This window comes from Molothrus ater, chromosome 6, assembly GCF_012460135.2.
Source record: "Molothrus ater isolate BHLD 08-10-18 breed brown headed cowbird chromosome 6, BPBGC_Mater_1.1, whole genome shotgun sequence".
Taxonomy (NCBI): domain Eukaryota; kingdom Metazoa; phylum Chordata; class Aves; order Passeriformes; family Icteridae; genus Molothrus; species Molothrus ater.
Window position 1 is genome coordinate 51,846,981 of NC_050483.2, and position 24,494 is coordinate 51,871,474.

At 38.0% G+C, this 24,494-nt stretch overlaps 1 protein-coding gene across 6 annotated transcripts in view; it reads left to right on the top strand.

Moving 5' to 3' along the window:
* WDR20 (WD repeat domain 20) overlaps window positions 1-24,494 on the top strand; it is a 45,896-nt gene that overhangs the window by 13,990 nt on the left and 7,412 nt on the right. For 5 of the 6 annotated variants that reach the window (XR_008508465.1, XR_004980335.2, XR_008508466.1 and 2 more), the window contains exons 2-3: window positions 13,553-13,735; window positions 18,499-19,776. Coding sequence is in view for 3 of the 6 variants with exons in the window: in XM_036384484.2 (XP_036240377.1) it covers window positions 13,553-13,735; window positions 18,499-19,776 (1,461 nt within the window). In the remaining 3 variants the exon portion in view is untranslated. Of the gene's footprint in view, window positions 1-13,552; window positions 13,736-18,498; window positions 19,777-21,520; window positions 24,387-24,494 lie in introns of those variants that run through there. The other variant, XM_054515261.1, reaches the window with a different exon arrangement.

Below are 24,494 nucleotides of genomic sequence, written 5' to 3' on the forward strand. Positions count from 1 at the left end.
TATTTACATACCTATTTTCCACATTTTAATTTGTCTTGTACATCTAGTACATATATTCTTATCTCTGTTAAGCTCATCTGAATTATGCCTCACTCAGTGTTAAAAAAGGTGAGAAAGACTGATTATAAGTGTAGGCAAGAGTGTGACTAGACTGTAGGAGGAAATAAAGGGATCCACTGGAGAATAAGGAGCAAGAAGGAGATCAGAAAGGTAACTATTACTTTTTTACTTTAGAGCTATGAATCTCTTTTAAGGTACTAAGAGAACTAGAATTATAGTTGGCTAAGCATAAATATTAAGTGAGACTTGCAGAACTTAATTATGAAGTGTAGTTAAGGAAAGAAATAATTGTTACAGTACACTTCACTTTCTCAGTTCCTCAAAAGTGAAGAGACTAAAATGTGTGTTTCAATGCCTTCCAGCCTTTACAGAAGGTGATGTGTTCTTCACATAGCTTGTGACAGTCCATAAGTAGTATTCCAGCACAAACTTTATTTAGTGCCTGTGAATATTTGGAATGCTCTGTGCTATTCTGAAATCAGTTGCTTTTTAATTCACTCTATTCCTAACAGTGAAAATTTCTGCTGAAAACCTTCTGACTGCCTTTGGCTGAGTGACTGGCAGGTATTTTTGCAAGGCTTATCCTGGATTGTATTCACATAGAGAAAAACATGCAGGAGTGCAATTCAACACATACCCCACCACCACAACAACAACAACAACAACAAATCCCCTTTCAGTTTTAGCTTTTGTAACTCTTACATTGTAGACTTCTTTGTTAGAGATTCTTTTTTGTTTTGCTGAAAGTAAAATGTTGTCTCCCTGTGGTGGGAAAACATTAATGTATAAGATGTATATATAGCCAGCTTTATTTGAAGTTCAGGCATTCAGCCTTTGTAGTGTAACACTTTGGTAGTAAAGGAGAGTTGTAATTTACTAAGTTCATGTCCTTGAATGAAGTGGAAATTCAGTTCCATATATAAGACATTAAAATTGAGGGAATTTTAGAACTTGGAAATTCTGTTACAAAATGTTGAGAGAATTAAAAGCTAAGTTCTTTATATCTGAGACAACCATTGGGAAGAGACCTTCAAGTTGAGGTCTTCTAGGAGTGGTTTTGGAAATAATTGAATTGGTGACACTGATACAGAGAAGCAATAGCAAGTACTTTGGGACACATCACTGGTTCATAATCAGAATTTCTTTGTAAGGAGAAACAAGCTGATACCATAGCCATAGATGAAGTGAAAATTCATTGAAGAAATCCATAGGGAATTTTTGCTTCAGCAATAAAACTTTGAGAAGATGATACACAGAGTGTAGTGTTGATTACAAGCTGAGCCAGCTTGTGATACAGCTGTTGAAGGCTGAAGGACATAAATGCAATTCAGAGATGTATCAAACGAGGTTTAAAATAGAAATAAAGAAGGTCTTTAGTGCCATTATACTAGGCATTGAGAAGATGGCTTTAATATTGCAAGAAATTCTGGTTGCTTGTGTTGAAGGTGATTTTTAACTCCTGCTACTGAAAGAGGATGGAGTCTAATGTAAAACTGGAGAAAGAGGTGTGTGATTTTAATTTTCTGAGCAAAATAATAAGTCACTAAATACAGTTTTTGTCACACTAAAAGAAGAGAGGAAAGAAGGGAGAGAATAAATAATACAAAACCTTCCCTGGATGTATGAAACATTACCAGATCTTCCACAAATCCCAATCATGCAAAATCTACTATTAATTTGGAATTATCCTGCTTTTTGACTAGCCCTGCTGTAACCAGTTACTAATAGTTGAACTGCAGAATGAAAATACTGTGACCCTAAGGGAAGTACAGAATAGGTTTTAACAAGAGGCAGAATGTTTCCCCCAGAAGCTTCTTAGGGCTGAGCCAGATGAACAGAGTGAATGAAGGCAATTTATTTTTAGTGATACAAATCCAACTCTCTGTGTGGTACCCAGTGAGGCCACCTTACTGGCTTTCAGATCAGGAGAGGAAAGGACTGTAAGAGACTGAGGAGCTGCAGGCAGTAATGTTCAGTGAAAAAATGGATGTACAGCTCACTTGGCAGATATCATGGAAAGAGCAAGAGATTTTTAATGGTAACTAAATGGATGCTAGAGTATCTCACTAGTTTTGTGGGGAAGCTTTAGGAGGGGATTTTGTATTTTGTGTATTTTTGGAGGTGGTTTTCTATATTCTGAGTCTCCATTTATACAACAGGCATGAAGGTCAGAACTATTTCATCCTGTCTTAAACCATGAGCAGAGTAAAGGATGAGATTTTAACTGGTGACCAGCCAGCTTTTTTTTTTTTGCTTTTTTTTTTTAATCATATGGTGTAGTGACACTGAAAAATACGAGCAGTAAGCCTGTTTTCTCAGGTTTTCCTAATATGTTTACTTACTTTTAAATAAAATTTTACTATGCTGAGGTATTTGGCAGGTTTTGTAGGAATTGGAAAAGATTCTTGTGCTTAAAACAGATGTTTTCTCATGATCCTGTGTTTGAGAGAAATGTTTGAAGAAAGATCTTTCTTCAAAATGGAAACTAAAAGAAGCAAGCAGCTGTGCTTTGGCTTTGCCATGTTAGTGTTAGTCCTGGAACTTCAAGTTAGGCAGTTGCCTGGCCCCTCTTGCACTGGAACAGAGCAGTTTTCCACCAGGGAAACAATGCAGAAAACAGTCTTTCCCATTCAAATGTACTCCTGGAGCAAATTCTCCTTTCGGACATGAATGCAAACTCTTCTTTCAGAGGGGAGAAGATAGAGTCAGATAGAGACTGCTGTTCTAATGTAGTTCCTTATAAATTGAGTGTACTCCTCTCCTCCCATCTGAGTGCATTCTCTTTATCTGGTAGCTTTTTACTTGCATCTTTGGCAAAGAAGTTTCATTACTACCCTGCCATTTTAAACAACAGCAAAAATCCTTTGAGGTTTGTGATACAAGGTGGGTCTCCAGTATGAGAATGGCTGCTTCACTCTTTGGAGTGCTGAAGGATGTTAATGTATCTTGATCAATATGCAATGCTAAACAGTTGAATGGAATTTCAAGTAGAGGCTCAGGCTGCTTGGTTACCATGGCAAACACAGTAGGAAATTCATGCCAAAGTTTGGAAGCAAAGATACGCAAAAGAAAACTTGTAAACTGAAGTAATCACTTTGGAGAGCAGATATAATTTATTATAGTCCGGTTCCCAAAGAATACAGTTTTAAAATGCTATTTTATTAAGCAGATCTTAATTGCCAGTCCAGAGTTTTGCACAAAGGAGGCAATATTCACAAGCAGGGAAGAGTGACATTCTTTGTTGGCTTGCCCTCTGACTGTAAGGGCATTGAGTGAATAGAGTAGCCTCTTGGAGACAGAGGAATTGAATTACTTAAGTACTGTAATCAAGGTTGACATATTTTCAGTGTGCAATGCCTTGTTTCACAGATGACTCAGTCTTGTCTCTCTAAAATTTGTCTGTGTTAATGATTATATGTATGTTAGATCACGTATGTATGCTGTGTAAATATATATATGATCTTTGTGTATTTCATGGTTTGTCTATCTTCCTGATTGCATATATATCCTTTAATTACTTGTGTATATTAAAGATCTTGCCATATTTAATTCACTTTCCCACAGTTGTTTGTCTTAAGGCTTGCTACCTGTAACCAAGGTCTTTATGTGAGTATTTTAATGGGGTGATTTTCAGTTTGATAGGTTCCCTGTGTAATCAGCTTACTGTGAACACAGTATTTGGTATTGTAGTCCTGTCAGGATGTTGTGGCAAATCTGATCCTTTTGCATGTGACTTGCTGTACAGTTTTCCATAGGTGTGGTCACATGCAAATCATGCAGTTATTTTTCTCTTTCTGAATGTAAACTAGTATGTATATTTCCATGTATCTTCCCCAAGGTCTCATCCCCCAAAGGGAAGCTGTTACACAGAAAGCCAATCTGGGGCTTGAGGGAGACACTACTTTTAAAGATTTTCTGAAGATCAAGGTTAGAGCTGGTGTTGGGCGCTGTGATCAGGAGCACCTACCCTAACATGTGACTCTACCTCATCACTTTATGCATTGCATAACATGGATTGGAGATTATGGTAGGCAGTTGGAGGCTCAGGGAAAGCAGTTTAGGTTATTACTGAGAAACTATGATGAATTTGCCTCTGTCTTTATAACACTTAGTCTCTTGGGAAGGGAGGCTTGCTGTTGTTATAACTGGGAAGTAGTGTTACTGGAATGTGAAATGTTGGAGGTGATGGAACAAACAGTTTATGAAATGGTGTTCAGGAGTTCTGGTTGTGAACAGTAACTTTTATATTGAATTACAGGTTAGTCTGCTTTTTGCTGACCTCTTTAAAAAGGACTTACTGAGCACTTTTTAATTAAAACAAAAGTGGAACGTGAAAACATCTGGAAGATTATACTAGGGCTTAATGCAAAGGAAAGTAAGAATTTAGAAGCCACAGGAAGAGAAGAATTGTGCCACTGATTAGCCACAGTAAATAAAATGTCTCATCCCACTAAGCTTAACATGGTAATTTATAGTTATGTGGTATATCTAACTTCAGGAGAAGTGAAAGGGGAAGAGCAGCAGAAGTTGAAGATGCACTGGTTTGACTGAGTAACGGGCAAGAGGCAGCTGTAAGAAACCTGGGAGGTGCAGTTAGGATACTTGAGTGAGCAGCAGTATGTGTTCCCACTAATCTCTTGGTGGCACACAGTGGAGGAAAATACTTGAGTCAGTTTGGAGCTATTACACAAGAAGAGTGGATTGATATTGGTGATTGCCTTAACTGATTAGTACTTGAGTTCTAACAAATATTTATTTCTTTAAGAAATGGAATGGAGAAGAATATTAGAAACAAGAATTGAATAAATCATACAGCAATGTATAAATCAGTAAGTCCATCTCTTCTTATAGGTCTATAAAAATGTATTATTACATAGATATTCAGAGAAGTGGTGAAAATTGTGGCATCTGAAAACTTTTATGTAAATACTGAGGGCAGGACTGGCTTACTCTAGTAATCAATATAAGTGCTGTGTATATGAGGAATATTAGACATCATTGTCTCTTCTTGGGAACAAGGTGGTGTTCAGTAAAATCAGAGTGGAACAAAATTCAGAAATTACACTTTTTTTCCCACATATTAACTCATCAGGATACCTTGCTTCGGTAATATAAGTGAATAATGAACAGGAAGTGGGAGTTAAAATCTGGCAATTTTTTCAATTCCATACAGTAGTTAATGCAAAAAAAAAATCCTGTAGTTATTGAACTTCCATATTTGCATTATAAATGACTTTGTGAAAGAAATCTAGGATGGACAATAATCCATTAATGCATCTGACTTCATGAGTTAACTTCTGGAACATATATCTGCCCACTGTTGAAGAAATGGTACTGGAGTAAAAAGTCCTTGCAAAAAAGTCCAGTGTGGAGTCCATGATTCTAAAGTATGTCTGTGCTAAATTGGTGTCTTAATTGTTAAGCCAATGAGGGGGAAACCAGTGTAAAAATGTGACCTGTCACCCATGGTTTATAAATACCCCAAGAGATCATTATTTTGAACTTAAAACTGCACAGTGAGATCTCTTTCTTACATATGTTCTTAAAAAGAGCTGAGTAGGGGGAGAAGAGGAGGAAGGTGTCTGCATCACATGCACAACATCCGTGATTCTGAATCAGGGTTCTGCTGGAGAGGTTTTTATCCAGCAGCCTAAGTTACAGTAGAGCCAAAGTTCTGCAGACCAGGCACTGGGAAGAGACGATAATGCTGATATCAGAGCTTCTTCTCCCTTCTTCTTAATAAAAAAAAAGGCAAGTAATTGCTTAAACCAAAATAGAACATCTAATTCAGTTCATGTCTGTTGGGAATGTGTGATACAGTGACTTTATTCTGAGTTGTTTAATTAGCCTGTTTACAGATTTAGTGTGACCACACGCAGAACACTGGAGTCATAGTCTCAATTCTTATCTGAGTTGATCATGTCATTAACTGGCATCCACAATGAGGGGAACTTTGCAAAAGGAACTGTTGAACACCTTTTGTTAGCTCTTCTTCAGCATGGGTCTCTGAGGGATTGTTTAGAGGCTCGAGAGGAGTTAAAGCTCATGTATTCTTTTTGTCTCATAGTAAAGCACTGTTGTGCAAAGTGTGTAATTCAAGTGCTTTTAGTGAGCAAAGGGAGCAGGTTTACTTCTGCAGGTGTAATAAAAAATTGACTTTGTTAAATATGGAGAAACAAACACCTTTTGAAAAGTTAGAGTGTCCTGTCACTTGTCTGAAGTTTTAGTCGTTTGATTATAGTGCAGCTGAAGATGCTGGAGTTGCTTGAAGTGCTTCTGGTCAGCTCTGTGGAGTGGGCAGGCTGTTGGGTTTCTCTTGGAGATGCTGAGCTCTCAGACCTTGTCAGGACTGACCAGGATGTGCTCTGGAGAGCTGTGTCAGGGTCAGTTCTTCAGAACAGTTTGGGTGTGACCTAGCTCTTTGAGCAGCACTGTCACAAGTTGTGTGTTCTGGTCTTTCACTCTAAAGCAGCAGTGTCAGCGTGGGTGAAAATTGAACCAAGTGAGTAAATAACACCTTGAACTGAAGATGCTTTAAGTTTCTAAAGGAACAGTTTCAGGGATTTCAGACCTCTCTTGGGTTATGACAGGTGGAGGCAGCAACAGCATTCTGTGCTCAGAAGACAGAGGGATTTTTGTGTGGAGGGGTTCAAAACCTTGTTCCAACTTCACTTAACCTCCCTGGCCTGCAGCAATTCAAATGTGTTGGTATTCTTGGACTGTTTTAGTGCCCTTTGCTCAGTCTTATAAATGAAGAGTAAGTTGATGCTGTATACACCTGTGAAGTGAAGGGGTCTTGCGAACAATTTTTTTTGAGTCTGCTGTTCTGAGGTTTTGAACACTTCTTAGAAATAAAAATATCTACTTTTTCTAGGGTTATTGGTAGTCTGGTGCTTTCACCTTAGACAACTTTCAAAAGAATGTGCTGATCTATACTGTAACCACAGAAATGTTTTGGTTTATGGCCTTACTAAAATGGAGTTAACATTGTTATGATAAGCTGTAAATCAAACAGTCCTTTATGTGTGTTCTTTATGGTGTTCACATCTACTTTCTTGATCTTGTCAATTATATAACCATGGGTTCAGTTAATATGACACAGATTTATTTCAAACCAGTGTGTGCTCTTTGCTCTGCTTGAGTGCTTAGAGTAATTCTTCTGGAAACAGAATATGATTATTTTATTGGATCCTTCAGAAAACTGCACTGATCTCTGCCTAAATATGGATTTATGTCCAGTTATCTGGTCTAGAGCTTTTCTCTAAATGTAGGTGGTCACAGTTGTCTGCTTTATGAATAAATGCTTAAATCTTGTTAAGTAATGTTTTTCTCCTTTCAAAAGTCATGTATGTCTTGTATGGCCCCAAGTGGGAATTAAATCTAGAAGGGAGAAGAATATCAAGTAGCTTCCCAAATTTGCAAGCGGCTTTGTACAAAATTGATCTTTAAGACTTTGTTATGGATGAATTGTGTGGAACACTTGAAAAAAAATTAGGTTAAATAAAATTACTTGGTGTCCTGTTTTACTAGCAGAGCTGTTCTTACAGAGTATCCTAGAAACTGTCACATGCCTTAAGTGTTCCTGTTCAGCATTTAATCAAGTGCTTTGTAACTTATAAAAAACCTTCTGCAAAGATACAGGAACCCATTTATGAGGAATAGTATTGTGAGTGGCAAGCTATTGATGCTTCAGTTCATGGAGTTGGAAGATCAGCAAATTTGAAATGGAAAACTAAAAATAATATTTTTATTGAAGTTTAGAAATGTGACTTTAATATAAAGCAGGTACATTGAATGCAATCTAGAGACCTAAAATTTCCTTAGCATTAATGGCTTTGCAAGGCTCAGGAGACATTTAAAACTACCGTGTGTACACACAAAACACCTATTATGCAACCCTTGAAACTAAGCACATCACTCAGGTATGGAAAAAGCAGCTCACATTTATTTAAGAAACCTATTGTGGCTATAAATAGGGCAACTTTACAAATGGTGATTATCTACTGGCTTTTTATTGAATCCTAATGAGAATTTTACCCTTTTTTCCCCTTTCTTTCTCTTTGGTTTCTAAGTGAAAGCTGAGAAGCTTTTAAACTATTTTAAGTTTTTTTGGGGGGGGGGGGGGGGGGGTGCTTCTGAAGTGAACATTTGTTGACCTGTACAGTGCCTGAAAGGTTTGTGTACCTGAATGTGAGTTCTTGCCAGACTTTAAAATTTCTGCCGAGAAAGCCAAATCAGCAGTCTGTCAGCTTAGGTGCAGTTATATTTGTAGCAGCCAGTTTGCTACTGACAGGCTGTGGCACTGTCAGCTGCACTGAAGAGTGTTTTGTTAGGGCTTTGTACTTGCAGGAAGTGTTGCCTGGACTTTCTGTTGTGTATTTTATATAAACTAAGCAGAACTTTTGCCCTACATCAGTGGTCTTTATAGGGAAAGACAACCAACTTGTTCCTGGAGTTTTTTTGCTTCCTGAATTTCCTTTATGATGCAAACCAGAGCTGTTAAGTAAGCTGGGAGTGGCCCTGTTGCTGCTGCTTTGGTTGATCCTAAGCTTAGGATTCCAGGGCTATTCAGGTGGGAAGGAAGCTCTGAGAGTCTCGGTCTAACCTGCCCCAAGCAGGGTCAGCTGTGAGATCAGATCAGCTTGAAACAACGGTGATGTAACTAAAAATTATTCTGTTGCCAATATTAAGTGATCTCTATTTGGGCCAGTATAACCAAAAAATCTGAAAGTTCGCTCCTGTGTTAATAAAGTGGAGTGTGAAGTATTGACTCTGGTATTTCTGTCACAAACTTGTGTACAGAAACAAGGAATGGAGTTGGCCAGAAGATTCTACAGAAGTGCCTGGGGTAGCTCTGCTTTCTTGTGTTCCTCAGCGGTCCCTGTCCTTTGGCATATCTGCAGGAAGGATAAGGAGACCAGCACAGATGTGGAGGAAGAATAAACAAGTTTAGTTTTCCCTGTCCTTGCTATGCAGTGAGCAAGTCAGGGAGGGTTCTGCCCTATTCACAGGAGATGGTGTAAAGCAGAGGGCTCCAGCAGGGGTTGCCTTGCCTCTTTTTTCAGCCAAATTTTAAAGAGCATCTGTGAAGTTCTAAGAAACTCACTTAGTAATAATTCTAAGAATTGATTTCTTCTGTTACCTGTACACAATAAGCATATTAAGCTCAGTTTTCTCTTTCCCTAGACCAGGGAGCATTAAATCCCTGGACAGCAAGGTGTGGAAGAGGTAGGAGGTTACAGGTAGTCAGTTACAAATTCCAAGCTCCAGAAATACTGAGAAAATTGTTTTCAAAAGTACATTGTCTTGGTTCTTGTGTGTCTTCTCTTTTATTGTGCACTAGAGTTGTACATACATAGGCAATCTGTAATCTGCTGTTCAAGATCAATTAATTCTCTGGACAAGAGAGATTTTCTTAAGAGGATTTTTTGGCAGTAAAATTTTTATTAAATGCTTCACTATTCTGTCTCAATCTCACAGCTATGACCCATTGAAAGCCAGTCTCCTGGCAAATGTAATATTAAATACTATGAAGTATCTAATGGAAGCCTTTTCATGAATGCAATTGAAATTACCTGGAATAAATTAATAAAGTAATTAATTTAATATCTTGGCAATGTTTTCAGCTTGGAAAGAATTGCAGCATGTATGACACATTCTTAAGTAAAATTTGCAGAAAGCTGCAAATGTAAGTTATGAAAAGTAAAGATACAGGAAGAAATAACAACTGTCAAGGAGTGTGATTAAACAGTGACTTAAAATAATGTGATTCACTGTTTAGACAATCTTATTATGAAAGCTCTAAGTCTTGGATCAATAAAATAAATCTTGGATAGATCTTTGGCTTTGACCTTAGAGTTACACACAGCTACAGAACCAAGGTTATTGATGCTCATCCTAATCAGGCATTTCAGACATCAGAATCTGAATGCTTAAAATTTGCTTCAAACCAAGGCAACTGTTTTTTGTTGGGTTTTTTTTCCCATTTTTTTCTTAATGTTTATGTAGTTAAAGCTATGATTAATATGTTCCATTTGACTGCCCTTCTACTGGAAGTCATGAGTCCAGAGTAAATGGGCTACTGTTAAACTGTTAGATTTTTTTTCTTCCCTCCCTCCCCAACAGAATGGGAATAGTTTTGTTAAAACAGTGTGCTGTGAGAGTTTAATAAATAAGAATAGGAAGTCCCTCAAACAGTTACATGGTTCATGTTTTATTTCTAGAGTATGAATTCATCATGCAAACCTAAATGTTCGATTTTTCTTCTGTGAGCAATTTTTCTTCTGTGAGCAAATCTACTTCTCTTAAAGTAGAATTTTAATCTCCTCAGAGACAGGACCTGGGAGCTGTTGATGCCCAAGGTACAGCAATTTTGTTCACTGGCTTTATACAGGTGTGTGAGGTTCCTGTTGTTGCCCAAAAGCTGTTACTCCTTGTCTCTTTGCCCAGGGGGTGCAGTACCTGTCTGAAGGAACAGACTTTGAGCACAGGTACCAGTTGGCCAAGGTGCCAGTCCCAGAGCCTTGGTTAGCTGAGATGTACTTCAAGGCTTGCACAGGGAAGGATGGTCTTGATATTCCTTGCCTTGCATCAGCTGCCCCATTGTGCTTTCAGTTGTGATTACTGAAAGTGTTGCTCTCATCCTGAATCATCCACAACTGAGGGAGTTTCTCAGATGGACAGGCTGGAATAGTGCTGAGTGTTTTTCAGAAGGAAATGTTAAAAGCATTGGGACAGGAAGTCCCAGATAGCTTGCTGCCAGCTGCCGTGGTGAGGGTGTCTGCTTCTGTGCTTTTAATCTCCATGCCTGGAAACACTTAATCCCAAGGTTTTTTGGGGTTTTTTCAAAGTAGATCACCACTTCTAAGTGGGGGGCAGTTCATATCACCTTGCTCAGTAGAGAGTGTCAGATCCAAGGATTTGACAGTTTTTTGTGGACAAGATCTCATGTAAAAGCTCTTCTCTGAGAATGGCATCTTTCACAAAATAGCAAATGGGTTTAGTGGTGAGCTAATGAAAAGCTGACTCCCATGCATGATTGAATTTTATGAGTAAGCACTTCTCTTGTTCTTAGCAAAATCCAATAGCAACCTTCATGCAGAAATAAAGAAAATGTCTCCTAGTTGCTGTGCCCATTGATTCTTCTCTCTTTCAGTTAAGAGAGATGTAGACTAAAGCAGTGTTTTAGTGCTTGTAGATTTGACTTATCTCCATGAGACAACTGTGCTGTAACTGGAAGCAGTAGCTGCATGTAAATAAAAGGCAAGGCATCCCTGTCAGCAGAAGCCTGGTTAATTCTGGGTTGAATTAGTTTATTTATACTTCATTTAAGTTCAGACAGATTCTCACTGCCATCTGGTTCCCAGAGAACAGCTAGAATAAGCACAGTGAAGTCTGTGCTTAGATTTAATTTATCAGAATTTCATGTGTTGCTAGGTCTGTTACCACACAATTTCATGCGATGGGGAACTTGTCACACCGAAGTTGTTGGACAACAAAAACAAAAGCTAGTGATGTAAAACCTCACCCAGACAAAAGAGCAAGGTGTAGTTTGAACATAGCCACCTATTTATTGATTCTTTGCTGCTTCAAGGGACAATGAGGATTCAGAGGAAGGTGGTAATGCCTGTGTCCTCTGCTGGCTGGGACAGTCTGTGGTTCTCTGCTCATTCAGTAGGATTCAGGCCAATAATTTTTACTTTAGAATGGATCTTTGTTCTTAGCATTGAGTCCTGCTGCAACTTCTCTCCAGAGGAGAGAACTTTGAGTCTCACAGGTTTGCTTTAATTCTGCTTTATTTGAGGTATGGCTATGTGTTTGTGTAGCTTGCTCTTCCAGATAGAAATGCTACCCCAATTCTGAGAGTTCTCTCTTGGCATCACTTGCTTATAGTGGTACAGGACAAGGGAATGCTACACAGTCTTAAGACATAACTGCAAGGCCTTTAGGATTTGATTTTTCAACTTCAGATCACAGATTTACATCAGCCTGTGAGCTGGAGAATGCTCTGTGGCAGGCATGCACATTATCCTGCCATCTCCCAGTAGAACTAGTATTCTATTTAATTTCTCCTTGAAGAGGTATTGGTAATATTCTCTTTTAGCTTAAAATGGATCTCTGGACTCTGGGGAATAACCTTTTAGTCTGCTGACTTTAAAAATTGTAATACCTCATCTCATTTTGGAGTTTGTAACAAGGAGACCGTACACCTGATTAAACTGCTTTATAATAAATGCTGCAAAACATAAGTGCAGCTTTAATACTGTTGTGTATAAGTGCTCGTCATGCATATCCTGTAGTTAAATTTGCCTTGGAAATGGCTCACCTGTGTAGCTGGTTAGGATTTTTCCCTACTGACAGGTCTAGTTTCTGTCTGTATAGCTCTATGAATACCAAAGATGTGCTACTCTTCAGTCCTTGTCCTCCAAGGTTTAATGCTCTGGAGCAATTCTATTTTATGTGAAGCTTGTTTACTTTCTCTTTTATTGCTGGCCTGATTTCCTCTGACTAAATAACTGAAAAAGTATATATCAAAATTAGAATCTGAGCCCCAAATCACAGCTATGTCTGAGGCCTGTAATATTGTTTGAGTATCTGCAGCTTTCTAATTACAGACTCTGAACCTCGTAAATAGGGAGGTTAAAAAACAAGGTTGAACCTGGTGTATGATCTTGCATATTAAATGTGTGGGGTTTAATCTCTGGATGATGAAAGATTTAGTTGTCTGTTCAGAAGTGATATGGGGATAAACACGGGTGACACAAGTGAGGGAGCATTTTAAATTGCTTTTCTGTTCCTTTTGATTCTTCTGACACTTAGTGCTAGATCTTAATTTGTTTATATTGAAATTCCTCAGTTTTGTTAGCACTTATTTTGTCTGAGCTATATTTGAGTTTTGTTTTCAGAAGTAAATTACTTTGTAGCTCAGTGGTGTAAAATGTATTTTATAATCACAGGATCAGTATCTTGAATCACTGTTCTTAGAAAGTGCTCTCTTAGGAGCTGGTTGATCATTTTTTGTGATTATGGAGAACAATATCATTTGTTTGCCTGTTGTTAAAGGATAGACTTAGAGTTCAAGAGTTGTATGATTGAGAATATGGTATTTTTAATGCTAAATTGGTTGTACTCAATACTAGGAAAGTGCTACTAGAAAAGTAGAAGATGCCTTGTCTCTGTGATGGCTCTTGTGGCAGGAGAAGCCTTCTGGTATCTTGAGGATATCTCACAGGAGCCTTTGTGCTATGGAGTGGTTGTCATTGGTTTGTCACGTGCTGTAGGTGCCAAGGCAAGGGCAGGAGTAGTTTGTACACTGGCTTGATATAGAGAAACATTTTGATACGATCTTGGATGTCTCATAAATGCAGAGCTGCTTTTTAAAGTAGGGTTTTGTGACTGCATAAATTGTAGTGTGGTATGAACATTGTTTTCAAACAGATGTGGTTATGTGCACATATTGTGATAAACTGAATTCTGTTTGCTCTCTTTGCAGGCTGCGGACTTGAGTAAACCAATAGACAAAAGGATATACAAAGGAACACAGCCTACATGCCACGACTTCAATCATTTAACAGCCACAGCAGAAAGTGTGTCTCTTCTAGTGGGCTTCTCTGCAGGCCAGGTCCAACTTATAGACCCTATTAAAAAAGAAACTAGCAAATTATTTAATGAGGAAGTAAGTAGAAATCTTAATATTGTTGCATGCAATGTATTTGTGATATTGAAGTTTCTAGATTTTCAAAGTTCAGTAGATGTGGCTCCATTTGCCTGTGTAGCTTATTGTTCAGTCACTGCCTTTGTTTTTCAGCTGTTCCATTGGCTTGGAGTACTTACATAAAAATGTTATTCATTGTGAAAAGATAAAGGCATCCTGTGGGGTTTAAGATTAAAAATTAGCATTTTCTAGTTTGGGTAATACTGTAACTAGCATTGAGGACAGTTTACAGATGGAAATAAGGTCTACAAATGTAAATGTTGCTGTGTGTGCTCTGAATTCAGCTGTTTCTGAGGCTTCTGGATTGCCATTGAAGAAGAAAATTTTAAGCTGCTATTTAACTCATATTTTATACTCAAAATATTAAATAAGTTAAAAATACACATTTTTATGGTTGGGGCATTACTGCAGAAACTGCCTATATTCCTAAAGGCTTGCTTGGATAAGAGTAGGCTATAAAGCTGAGTGCACAGAAATGCTGAGGGTTTATGATGTCTTGGCCCTGTGATGTTCAGAAGGAAACTCTCCATCTGCTTTTTCTGTTGCTGCAATAAGGAAAGAGAAGCAGTACTATGGGGAGCACTAATGCCAAGTTACAGAACCACTGCCTCTGAGTATCTGGTAGCATTGGCATTCTCAGAGGAGTAAGTGTCCAGATGCTAATAAGGAAAGAAATCTGGTAACTGGGATGACTTGTGACAGCATTTTCTGCAGAGGATAAGCTCAGGGAATTCGGGTGGTTTGGGGGAGGTTACTTTCTTTTGGGGATTGTTCTTCTGCTCCTTTTTTGTTTTAATTCAGTTCTGTAGAGAGGTTTGCAGGCCTCTTGGTTGGCTTTGTTTGTTTGTTCTTCTCTCCTTTTTTGAAACTTCACATCTGGATTCAAACTTCACAGATGAAGTTAAGCCTTGCTCAGCTTTCAAAGTATACCTTTCCTGCCTCAGAGAGATGTGTTGCCTTCCTCCTTCCTTGTGCAAAGAAGATTGAAGTATTGTTCTCACTGGGGATGTTTTATAATTAGATCTAATTCCTCCTCAGTTTTCTAAAAGTAGCAACATGTAGATCAGAAGAGGGGCGTTTTTCTTCCTACCTGGCCTTGTCCCAACTGCTCTGCCTCTGCTTGTGTTGAGTGGGAAATAGTGCTGGAGAATCTTTTAATGAATCTTTTGTCTGTTGGTAAAAACCTCTGTATAAGTAGTTGAATTGTTAATTTTAGCATTGTCCTACCACCGCCACCCACCCCTCCAAAAGTGTCTTATTTATTCTTGTACAATAATATTGTAAGTATTAAGAAGGGTATCAGACATACTCTAAACAGCTGGTTTCATTTCACAGAGTAGTTCCCACTCCTGTAGCTGAGCTGAGTTCCTTTGAGAAAAACTTCTGCTGGAATAGTTATATCAAGGCCCAGTGCATGTTTCCAGGCCTTGATGGTGTTTACTGTCTGGTGACTCCAGTGCAGAGCTGTGTTGCAGGCTGAATAGCTCCTGTGGTATTCCCCAAATGCTGGAAGCACTGCAGCCACTTCCATCAGCCAGTATTGCTCTTTGTCTGTGCTATTGTCAGATTACTTCAGTGGGATGGAAATGTGGCCTTTGACAATTTGGTGGAAATCTAAATGAGGTGATCTCTCTTCTACCAAGCTGATGTAAGGATTTGCTCAGTGCTACCAAGACTGCACACAGTAGGCTACAGTTAAATGACAAATTCTTGTTTCCCACACTGACCTTATCTGCAGTTACAACCAACTCTAAAACTGAAATATATTTTTATTCTGTCAGTTACAGTATTGAAGTTTGCCCTAGATGTGTTTGTAAGTTCTGGCTTGTATTTAAAGCCCCTTTCAGAGAAAAATTAGTGAGCACTGATGTTTGAACCAGTTCATTTGCTTCAAGATGAAGGTGCCTATTGGATTTAGAATATATTTTGAGTTTAGATTTAAGACTATGGATAGCCTACAGTCTTTAGGAATAACTGTAGGCATAAGGTGGTGTGAATGAGTGTGAACGTTGTTCTACAGATCCAGCATTCATGCTGGAGGTAACAGAATTCACCACCTGTCCTGTGAGTAATTTGGTGCTTCAGGTAGCCCAAAGCTCTGCTTTGCCTATCAGCTGTGGTAGAGCAATCAGAATAGCAATCAGAATGTATATGATACATTAAATAAATCAGCCTGTTATGATAGGCTATGTTGAACATAAAATGCAATAGCCCTAGCATAGTCTTAACTCGTTACCAAATTTTTTAAAATTCTGTTGATGTAGAGGATGATAGGGACTTGAAAGGCTGAGGAGAGTGATAGATACTGTGCAGCTTGTAGCTGCCTACATAAATCCATCTGTAGCCACAGTGGTATTCCTTCCAGCTGTATCAAAATTAAACCAGTAATATTTTCTTACTGCCCAAACCAGTCAAATATACCTCACAGATTCAGTTGTTTCCAGGCAGTAATTGGTTATTATCAAATTAGCCAGTGCTTTTTCATCTTACTTTTTAATCCTTTTTTAATTTAAACTGAAGCCTTGAGCTGCATTTTTTTCCTAATAAACTCGTCCTGTACCTTTGTTGCCAAAGCTGTGTAAGACCTTAATGCAGATTCTTTGACTGCCTCAGATTTTTCAGTCATTTGTGTCCTGTGCCTGTAATTTTGTCCCTTCAAGTTCTTCAAAACATGACCAAGATAATCTTGGCAAGTGTTTCTGCCTGGTGAGTGAAGCTTCTTCACTTCCCATTCTTCCATCAGACTGAACATAAGCTCTTTATCTCACATCCCTCACTGATGTGCTGATACTGCATTCAGACCATTCTTGTAAGGCATCTGCTGCTCCTACTGACTGCAGGTCTGGCTTTGTTGTGCTGCAGGACTTTGTGAACCCAGCTGGAAGCTTTTAAAACTCCTGAAAGTCCTAACTTCAGAGTTTGTGTCTTGGGAAGGGGATGCTTGGTCACTGTGGTCACTTGAACATGTCAGATTAGAGTCTCTCTGCATCTTGTCTTCCTGAGCTGATCAGTTCTCATTGCAAATTGTAATCTTCTGTTTTTCACAGCCTCCTTGAAGTAAAGATCAGGTTTGCAGAGTTTCTCTGCAGTATTTAGGATCATGTAGGCCAATATGGTTATGGACATAAAGTGCCATTATTGATACAAAATTTGAGCAGGTGCTCTTATTAGCAAACGTTGTATGTCAGATTGAGCTGCTTTAGTAGAGAGCAAGAAATTTTGCACATTGGCAATGAGAAGATTGGTGCCTACAGGAAACCAGCTGGACTGGTGTTTCCTGCCCATGTTCTCCTAGTGTGTGCCAGGTAACTTTCTGGTTGTGTTTCTGATGTCATCGTTATCGAGACATGCATGAATATATATCAGTGAATATGTGACAAACTAGTTAAAATATCACAACAGAATCAGAGACACTATTATTTTAAAATTACTCAATTTGAAGGAACAGTGCCATATTTAGTTACATCTCTCAGCTCTCAAATATACCATGGCTGTTTTAACCAATGAGAATTTTCAGGAGAGAGACTTTCTAGTTTCATACTGAGGTTGAGAGCAGCAGAAGTGTAATCTAAAATGGCCAGGTGCTGCTTTTAGTGACAGTTCCACAAGAGATAACAATTGATGTATTATCCATTAGTTTGATGTTTTTGTGTGTGATAAACAGCATAGCAAGGTTTGGGGGGTGATTCTTCTTTCTTCTTTGTTTTTAGGGCTTTTGCAACTTGTTCTGGTATTCTTTAGGGTCTTTATATTTGCACTCTTGCCTTTTGTGTAGCTCAGCTCTTCTTTCTGCTTTCAATCAATATGCCAAATACAAATCTTGAATATGCTTGTAAAGAATTACTTGTCTGCAAGTTACAGCTGAGTGGTGCCATGGACAACATGGTAAGTTGTGGAAGTCCATCAGAACTGAAGTAGTCAAAGGAGTCAAACTTTACCTCTCCGTTCTTAGAGCGTTGAAGACATCATGACCAGGAATGTTTGTTTAATGTGTGTGCATTCTTTTGCAATGATGAACTCTATTAAAACGTTATGTTTTAAAGGAAAGTGTGTAATCAAATGGTAACAGGGTATTGACAGGTCCTTGGCTATTGAAAGAAAAATATAATTGGAGACTGGGGATTCCAAGGTGAAAAGTTGGTGGTGCCTTGTAAATTCACCCAGCCCGTGCATTTACCTACTGACTTTGCAGCCACATGATAACAGGGTCCACAGCCTTTGCTCCCTGAATCAGTAAAAGCTGGTAGGTTTTTTTTCAGAGGTTGGGTTTTTATTTGTGATTTCATATAAAATCAAAGCCTGAATTTACTGTTGTTGATTTGTAACCTGTTTGCTGTATAATACAGATGAGTAACTGCTTTTTTCCCCTTTAGTTTATTCAATGTTTTCTTGTTTCCTTCTCATGCTCTTCAACCTACATAGGGAAAAATAAACCAAAGAGCACTCCCTTTAGATTCATAACAGATTGGCTTGAGTGAAGTACGGTCTTTGTGGAATGTGACTGTACCATAATAATAACCTTTGAAAGTACTTTGTCTGGAAACACTTTCCTCTTTACTGCCTGATAAGTTTTAGCAAATACAGTAACATAGTTCCTGTCTAGAAAGTTAAGTTCACTTTATTTAAACATTGCTCCTCATCCCCCAGAAAGCTCAGATGTACAGTTAATCATGGAAACCTTAATTTTCAGAGTTTCTGATGTGTATCTTCTTTGTTTTTCACAGAGACTAATAGACAAGTCCCGAGTAACCTGTGTAAAATGGGTACCAGGTTCGGAAAGCCTTTTCCTAGTAGCTCATTCCAGTGGCAATATGTACTTGTATAACGTGGAGCACACTTGTGGTACCACAGCCCCGCACTACCAGCTACTTAAACAAGGAGAGAGCTTTGCAGTGCACACTTGCAAGAGTAAATCCACAAGAAACCCTCTGCTTAAATGGACAGTAGGTGAGGGTGCCCTGAACGAATTTGCCTTTTCCCCTGATGGGAAGTTCTTGGCGTGCGTGAGCCAGGATGGTTTTCTTCGCGTGTTTAACTTCGATTCGGTGGAATTGCATGGTACAATGAAAAGCTACTTTGGAGGACTGCTGTGTGTGTGTTGGAGCCCCGATGGGAAATACATAGTGACAGGCGGAGAGGATGACTTGGTGACAGTTTGGTCTTTTGTGGACTGTCGAGTCATAGCGCGAGGCCACGGACACAAATCGTGGGTCAGCGTGGTGGCCTTTGATCCATACACCACTAGTGTAGAAGAGAGCGACCCCATGGAATTTAGCGGAAGTGACGAGGATTTCCAAGACCTTCATTTTGGCAGAGATCGAGCAAATAGCACGCAATCCAGACTGTCCAAAAGGAACTCTACAGACAGTCGTCCAGTAAGTGTTACGTATAGATTTGGTTCGGTAGGCCAGGACACACAGCTCTGTTTGTGGGATCTTACAGAAGATATCCTCTTCCCCCACCAACCTCTGTCAAGAGCAAGGACACATACAAATGTCATGAATGCCACAAGTCCACCTGCAGGAAGCGGTGGAACTAACCCAGGAAGTAATGGAAACAGTATCACAACGCCTGGAAACTCTGTACCCCCTCCTCTTCCACGGTCAAACAGCCTTCCACACTCTGCAGTCTCAAACGCTGGCAGTAAAAGCAGTGTCATGGATGGTGCCATTGCTTCTGGCGTTAGTAAATTTGCAACCTTATCGCTACATGATCGGAAGGAAAGACACCATGAAAAAGATCACAAGAGAAACCATAGCATGGGACATATATCTAGCAAGAGCAGTGACAAACTGAACCTAGTTACTAAAACCAAAACGGACCCAGCTAAAACTTTGGGAACACCTCTCTGTCCCCGAATGGAAGATGTTCCCTTGTTAGAGCCTCTTATCTGTAAAAAGATAGCACATGAAAGACTGACTGTGTTAATTTTTCTTGAAGACTGTATAGTCACTGCTTGTCAGGAGGGATTTATTTGCACATGGGCAAGGCCTGGTAAAGTGGTAAGTTTTAATCCTTAATGCTGCATCAAAGAGCTAGAACTCTGAATAGATAGTTTTCTTGAAATATAATGAATGTTGAATATAAAATTTCTTTATGCTTAATGTAAAAAAAATATCCTCAGAGCCATACTTTTGGATACTGCATGCCATATTTCTGAATGATTTGAAGTGTCTTGGATACAATTATTAAATATAGTTGCCTTCCAGCAGAAGAAATAAATACTGTGCATCTAAACTATTGATCAGTGTTCTTATACTTAAGCATAACCACAATATGGTGAAAGCTATTTATGTAAAAATTGAAGTAAAACCTGTCAAACACTAAAATAATCATAATCCTTCGAATGTTTTCTAAAAAATAAGCACTCCCAATGAGAGTAGCTTATGAAAAGCTGCTGCTTCTAAGTCTAATGAGAAACGTGAGCCTCTGAAAAAGTGAAAACCAAAGTGTTTTATTCCTCCATTCTTTTCTGTGGTGGCCTGCCATTAATGTGAAACCACTTCTTATTAAAACATCAGCCATTTTATGCACAGATTCGTGAGCCCTGTACTGACTGTAGTTTATGCTCTTAAATTGTGAATCAGTATTAACAAGGAACTCTAATTATAGCCAGGTTTTGATTTATGTATTTAAGTTAGGGAAAATCCTGCAAGCTTTCTCTCAGTAGGTTCAGTGTTCTGTTCCTGTCAGGTTTGTTAAGGCAGTTCAACCACTACAAGCTCGTGTTTTTGATGGCATCTGTTCCATCAGCTGAACCTACATTAGTCTATTACTAGTTTTCACTCTTGTTGTTGATGCACTTGAACACCTATATTATTTTATTTTTCTTCTGTCCAATGTATAGATAGCTAAATTTTGACTGAAGCTAAATGTGGTGATTCTAACATTAAAAAGTACTTTGTGCTACAATAGCTCTGCTTGCCAGCAACAGTTCAAAGGAATACAGCTATGAAAACATTTCCAGAGTTGATCTGAGAAAAGGACCATTGTTTTGTGAAAATTTCTGAAAGGGGATGTAGACTATCACCTGAAGTGAGAGAAATGATCTGGTAATACCTGAATAATGCCATGTTGAGCAAGTTAAATGAAAATCTGTTGTTTGTTAGATTTTAACCATTTGGTTCATAAATCTGACTTTTGAAGTAGAGGTACTGTATATATTTAGATACCACATCTTCATTACTATAAACTTGCAAGTAAAACTCAATTATTTTTCTTAAAATTGTTTGTATAATGTAGGCTTTTTTGAGATCCTATCAAATTTGTCTCAACATACGTGTGCGTAAAAATCTGTGTCTGCTCTGCATCTTAATGCATATTTAAAGGTTGAATCTAAAACTTAAAATTGAAAACCCCTTTATGGGAGAAGGGAGGAGGGTGTTACCTAAAAGTATTTTTTTGCCTGAGAACTACAAATCCAGCATTAATTAAAAAAAAAAAAAAACACGCCAACACTCCCTTAAAACACTAAACTATTTAAAATGTTTGCTCAAAATGGAAGTATTAAAGCAATTATACTTTTGTGACTCAGTGCACTTCACATCTTATTAATTACAGCAGTGCCTCAGATTGCTATTGTGAGCTACATTTTCTTTTTGTTCTAAAACTTTTTTGAATACTATTAAACACTACACTGTCACATTTATTTTTCAGTGGCTGAGGTGGGTTTTGTTAGACTGAGTATAACTTAAATATTTTTGTGTATTGACTTTGATTTGGAATATGACATTTCAAATATTTCAGAGATAAAGTATGCAGTACCAAAAATCAGGATTTATGTATTGGCCAATATGGAAAACTTTAACTACAGGTAAGTAATTTTCATGCTGAAGTTATCACTTTCAAAATTAATATATTGCACACTGATGTAAATGCCATATTCTTTAGGATGTATTTACTTAGAAATTTACAAATTAATTTGTTTTTCTGATTTCACTTGCATTTCTAGTGAGCTCACTCTGCTGGTAAAAACTAAATTTTGGTGGCATGTTTACAGGGCTTTGTTAGGAAAATACTTGTGCCAGAAGGACGTTATGAGCATCCTTTTTGTTTATAGGAAAGCACTTAATTTTATTTAATGAGAATTGTCAAAGTATAAAACACTCATGGTGATGTCTTTCTTACTGGGTTATATACCATCATTTCTGTTTCACCAGCTGTTTCATCCTAGCATGTCCCGTTACTCTGGGGTTTAAAGTTGCTATTTCTAGTCTTCCTTTGACATACGGCTCCCCAAGTGATCTTAAAGCTCTGTCACTTTTTTGTCTGCCAACTCTATAGAGTAAAAGCCTCTGAATCTTGCTGCTGCTTCCATCATTGCCTCAGAAGGCCTTCATTAAATTGATGCCACTGCCAGCCTGAAGAAAGAATTGGATGGAAAAGCAAAGGAGGCTTGCAGTGTCTAATGTAATTTCCATTGAGCCAGTGCTACCTCTCCCTCTCATTTCCAACAGCCATCAAAACATGTGCTGGATAATTTGACAGTGTATGACAAATTCTGTTTATTTTTCTGGTTGGGCTTGGGCTGCCCTGAGTGGAAAATAAATCCAGAAGTGTCTGTTCAGCCGTGATCCCTGTGATAGTTGATAGTCTGTACAGTGCTGACATTGTCCTGACAGTTTGTTTATAAACTTTCCAAATTACTGCTTCAGTGTGTACAAAATCATACCTTGAGCTTCCTCACGGGATGTGCTGTTCTTGCATTGCACTTCCAGAACTGCTTTGCCAACTCCCAGTCAGTGAAGTGAAGTGAATAGCAAAATTCAATTAGAAACAAAGTGGATGAGGTTCAGGGTTCATTAGTTTCAATTTTTTATTCTTTTTTTTTTTTTTTTTTTTTTTTTTTTTTTTTGTGAGCTGGTTTCTGTGAAAGGTTCAGGGTGGTCAGAAAAATAGGTTGCCTTAACAAGAGTATGAGCTTTTCTCCTCAACATGGTGACAATTAGCTGTCATCTCTCACCCCTGTCTTTGCCAGGCCCTAATGGGAAACCTAAACAGGATTACAGAACTGTTGGATTAATCTAGAAATATAGAAACAGAATTTGGAAGGAACAAAAGTAAACTTTATTGTGCTATCTTTATAGCTACATCAATCTGAATTACAGGATCTGCAGAAGCAATTAAAAAACCCCAACAAAAGCAATCCACAAAACCCCAAAGTGGTACTTGGATATGCAAAGTAAGTTTTCTCTGAACTCAGTGGTCAGAGTAACTACTTACATGATTTCTGTGTTGGGCTTCAGAACTCACTGTTCACTGTCTGTACAGTGACTCCATTTTCTGGGAGTGAAAGTTGCTGGGGAGTTCCCTGTGTCAGAAAGCTCAAGGTAAGATTGGCCAGAAGCACCCCCAGGTGAAATGGCAGTGTATAACCTAGCAAGAGAAACATCCTACCACTTTGTAAAACAAATGCACATGGAATTTATTTATTTGACTTATTGTACAGGAAAACTTAGACTTAAATTATAACATCCTTGAATTTTCTAGTTAACTACAATTGTAGTACAGTATCATGTTTTAGTATGGCTTCTGTTTTAGTGAAAGTACTTAAACATTCATGTACTATATTTGAGTGAGACAAGCAGCTATACATACTAATTCTTCCTCAGTGGAAAGGAGCATTTCATCATTACAATTGAAGTTCAATTGCTGGTATTTAAGTACTATCAAATAGATTTCTTTCAACGTGATACGGTATCTGTATAATCTTCAGGGATGATTATAGTTAAACTGAAACACAGCTATACAACTTCAGGTTACCATGCTAAAATTTGAAGCTTTCTGTAATGTGCACAATAGCAAAGTTGCACATGGCATACCCACATTATCAGGGTGAATTAAACCTAGAGTACACTGGTGTGATATTTATAGCAAGGTATGTGTGTGTGCGTGTGTGAGGAGGTGTGACAAGTGGCTCCAGTACAGCCAGGAGAGATCATAACCCTCTAAAGGCTTTATGATGAGGATGTCTGGATTAGGAAATAACATGACTTTTACTAAACGCTTTCTAGAAAACCCATGTTCTGAATTATCACCTCTTAAAATTTGAGTATGTACTTGGAATGACTGTATATGTCTGCCCCTTTAACAACATAAAACTACTAAATTAATATTTAAAATGCTGGCCTGCTTATGTTACAATAATAAAATTTGTGTCAGTTAATTTACTGTCAATTTACATGTAAAGATTAAACTATTTTTTCTGCATTTTATGATTCTGTATACTGGAGTTTGTTAAAGATTGACATGTTAGGTGATACTGTACAAAATTGTATTGACTACCTTTAGTGAAAATCAAAAGTAAAATTCATATGTATTTCCTTTTTACACTTCCATCTAATTTCTTGACAACTTGAATAAATTTCATAGAGCCTTTCTAACATGAACTATTGTTAATTTAACTGTTGCAATAATTAAGCTTTAAGAAGTATTGTTGGTATATTTATAATTTTAAGAAGATCATGTTTGTTTCATACTGCTTATTTTTAGCTGTTCTATTGTCACTGTTACAGCTGAAGAACTTTACTAAATACTTGACATTACAAAATAACTTGCTGGGGTTGTCCTCTGTATACTGATGTTAAATAAAAATGTGTGATTGAACTGTAAATGTAGATAACTTTCAATAGTCCTTTCCACATTTGAGTTTTAATTTATCTTGCAGTGCTTAGGTGGTCTTATGCTCTCACACTGTGCTGAACAAATTGCCACAATGAAA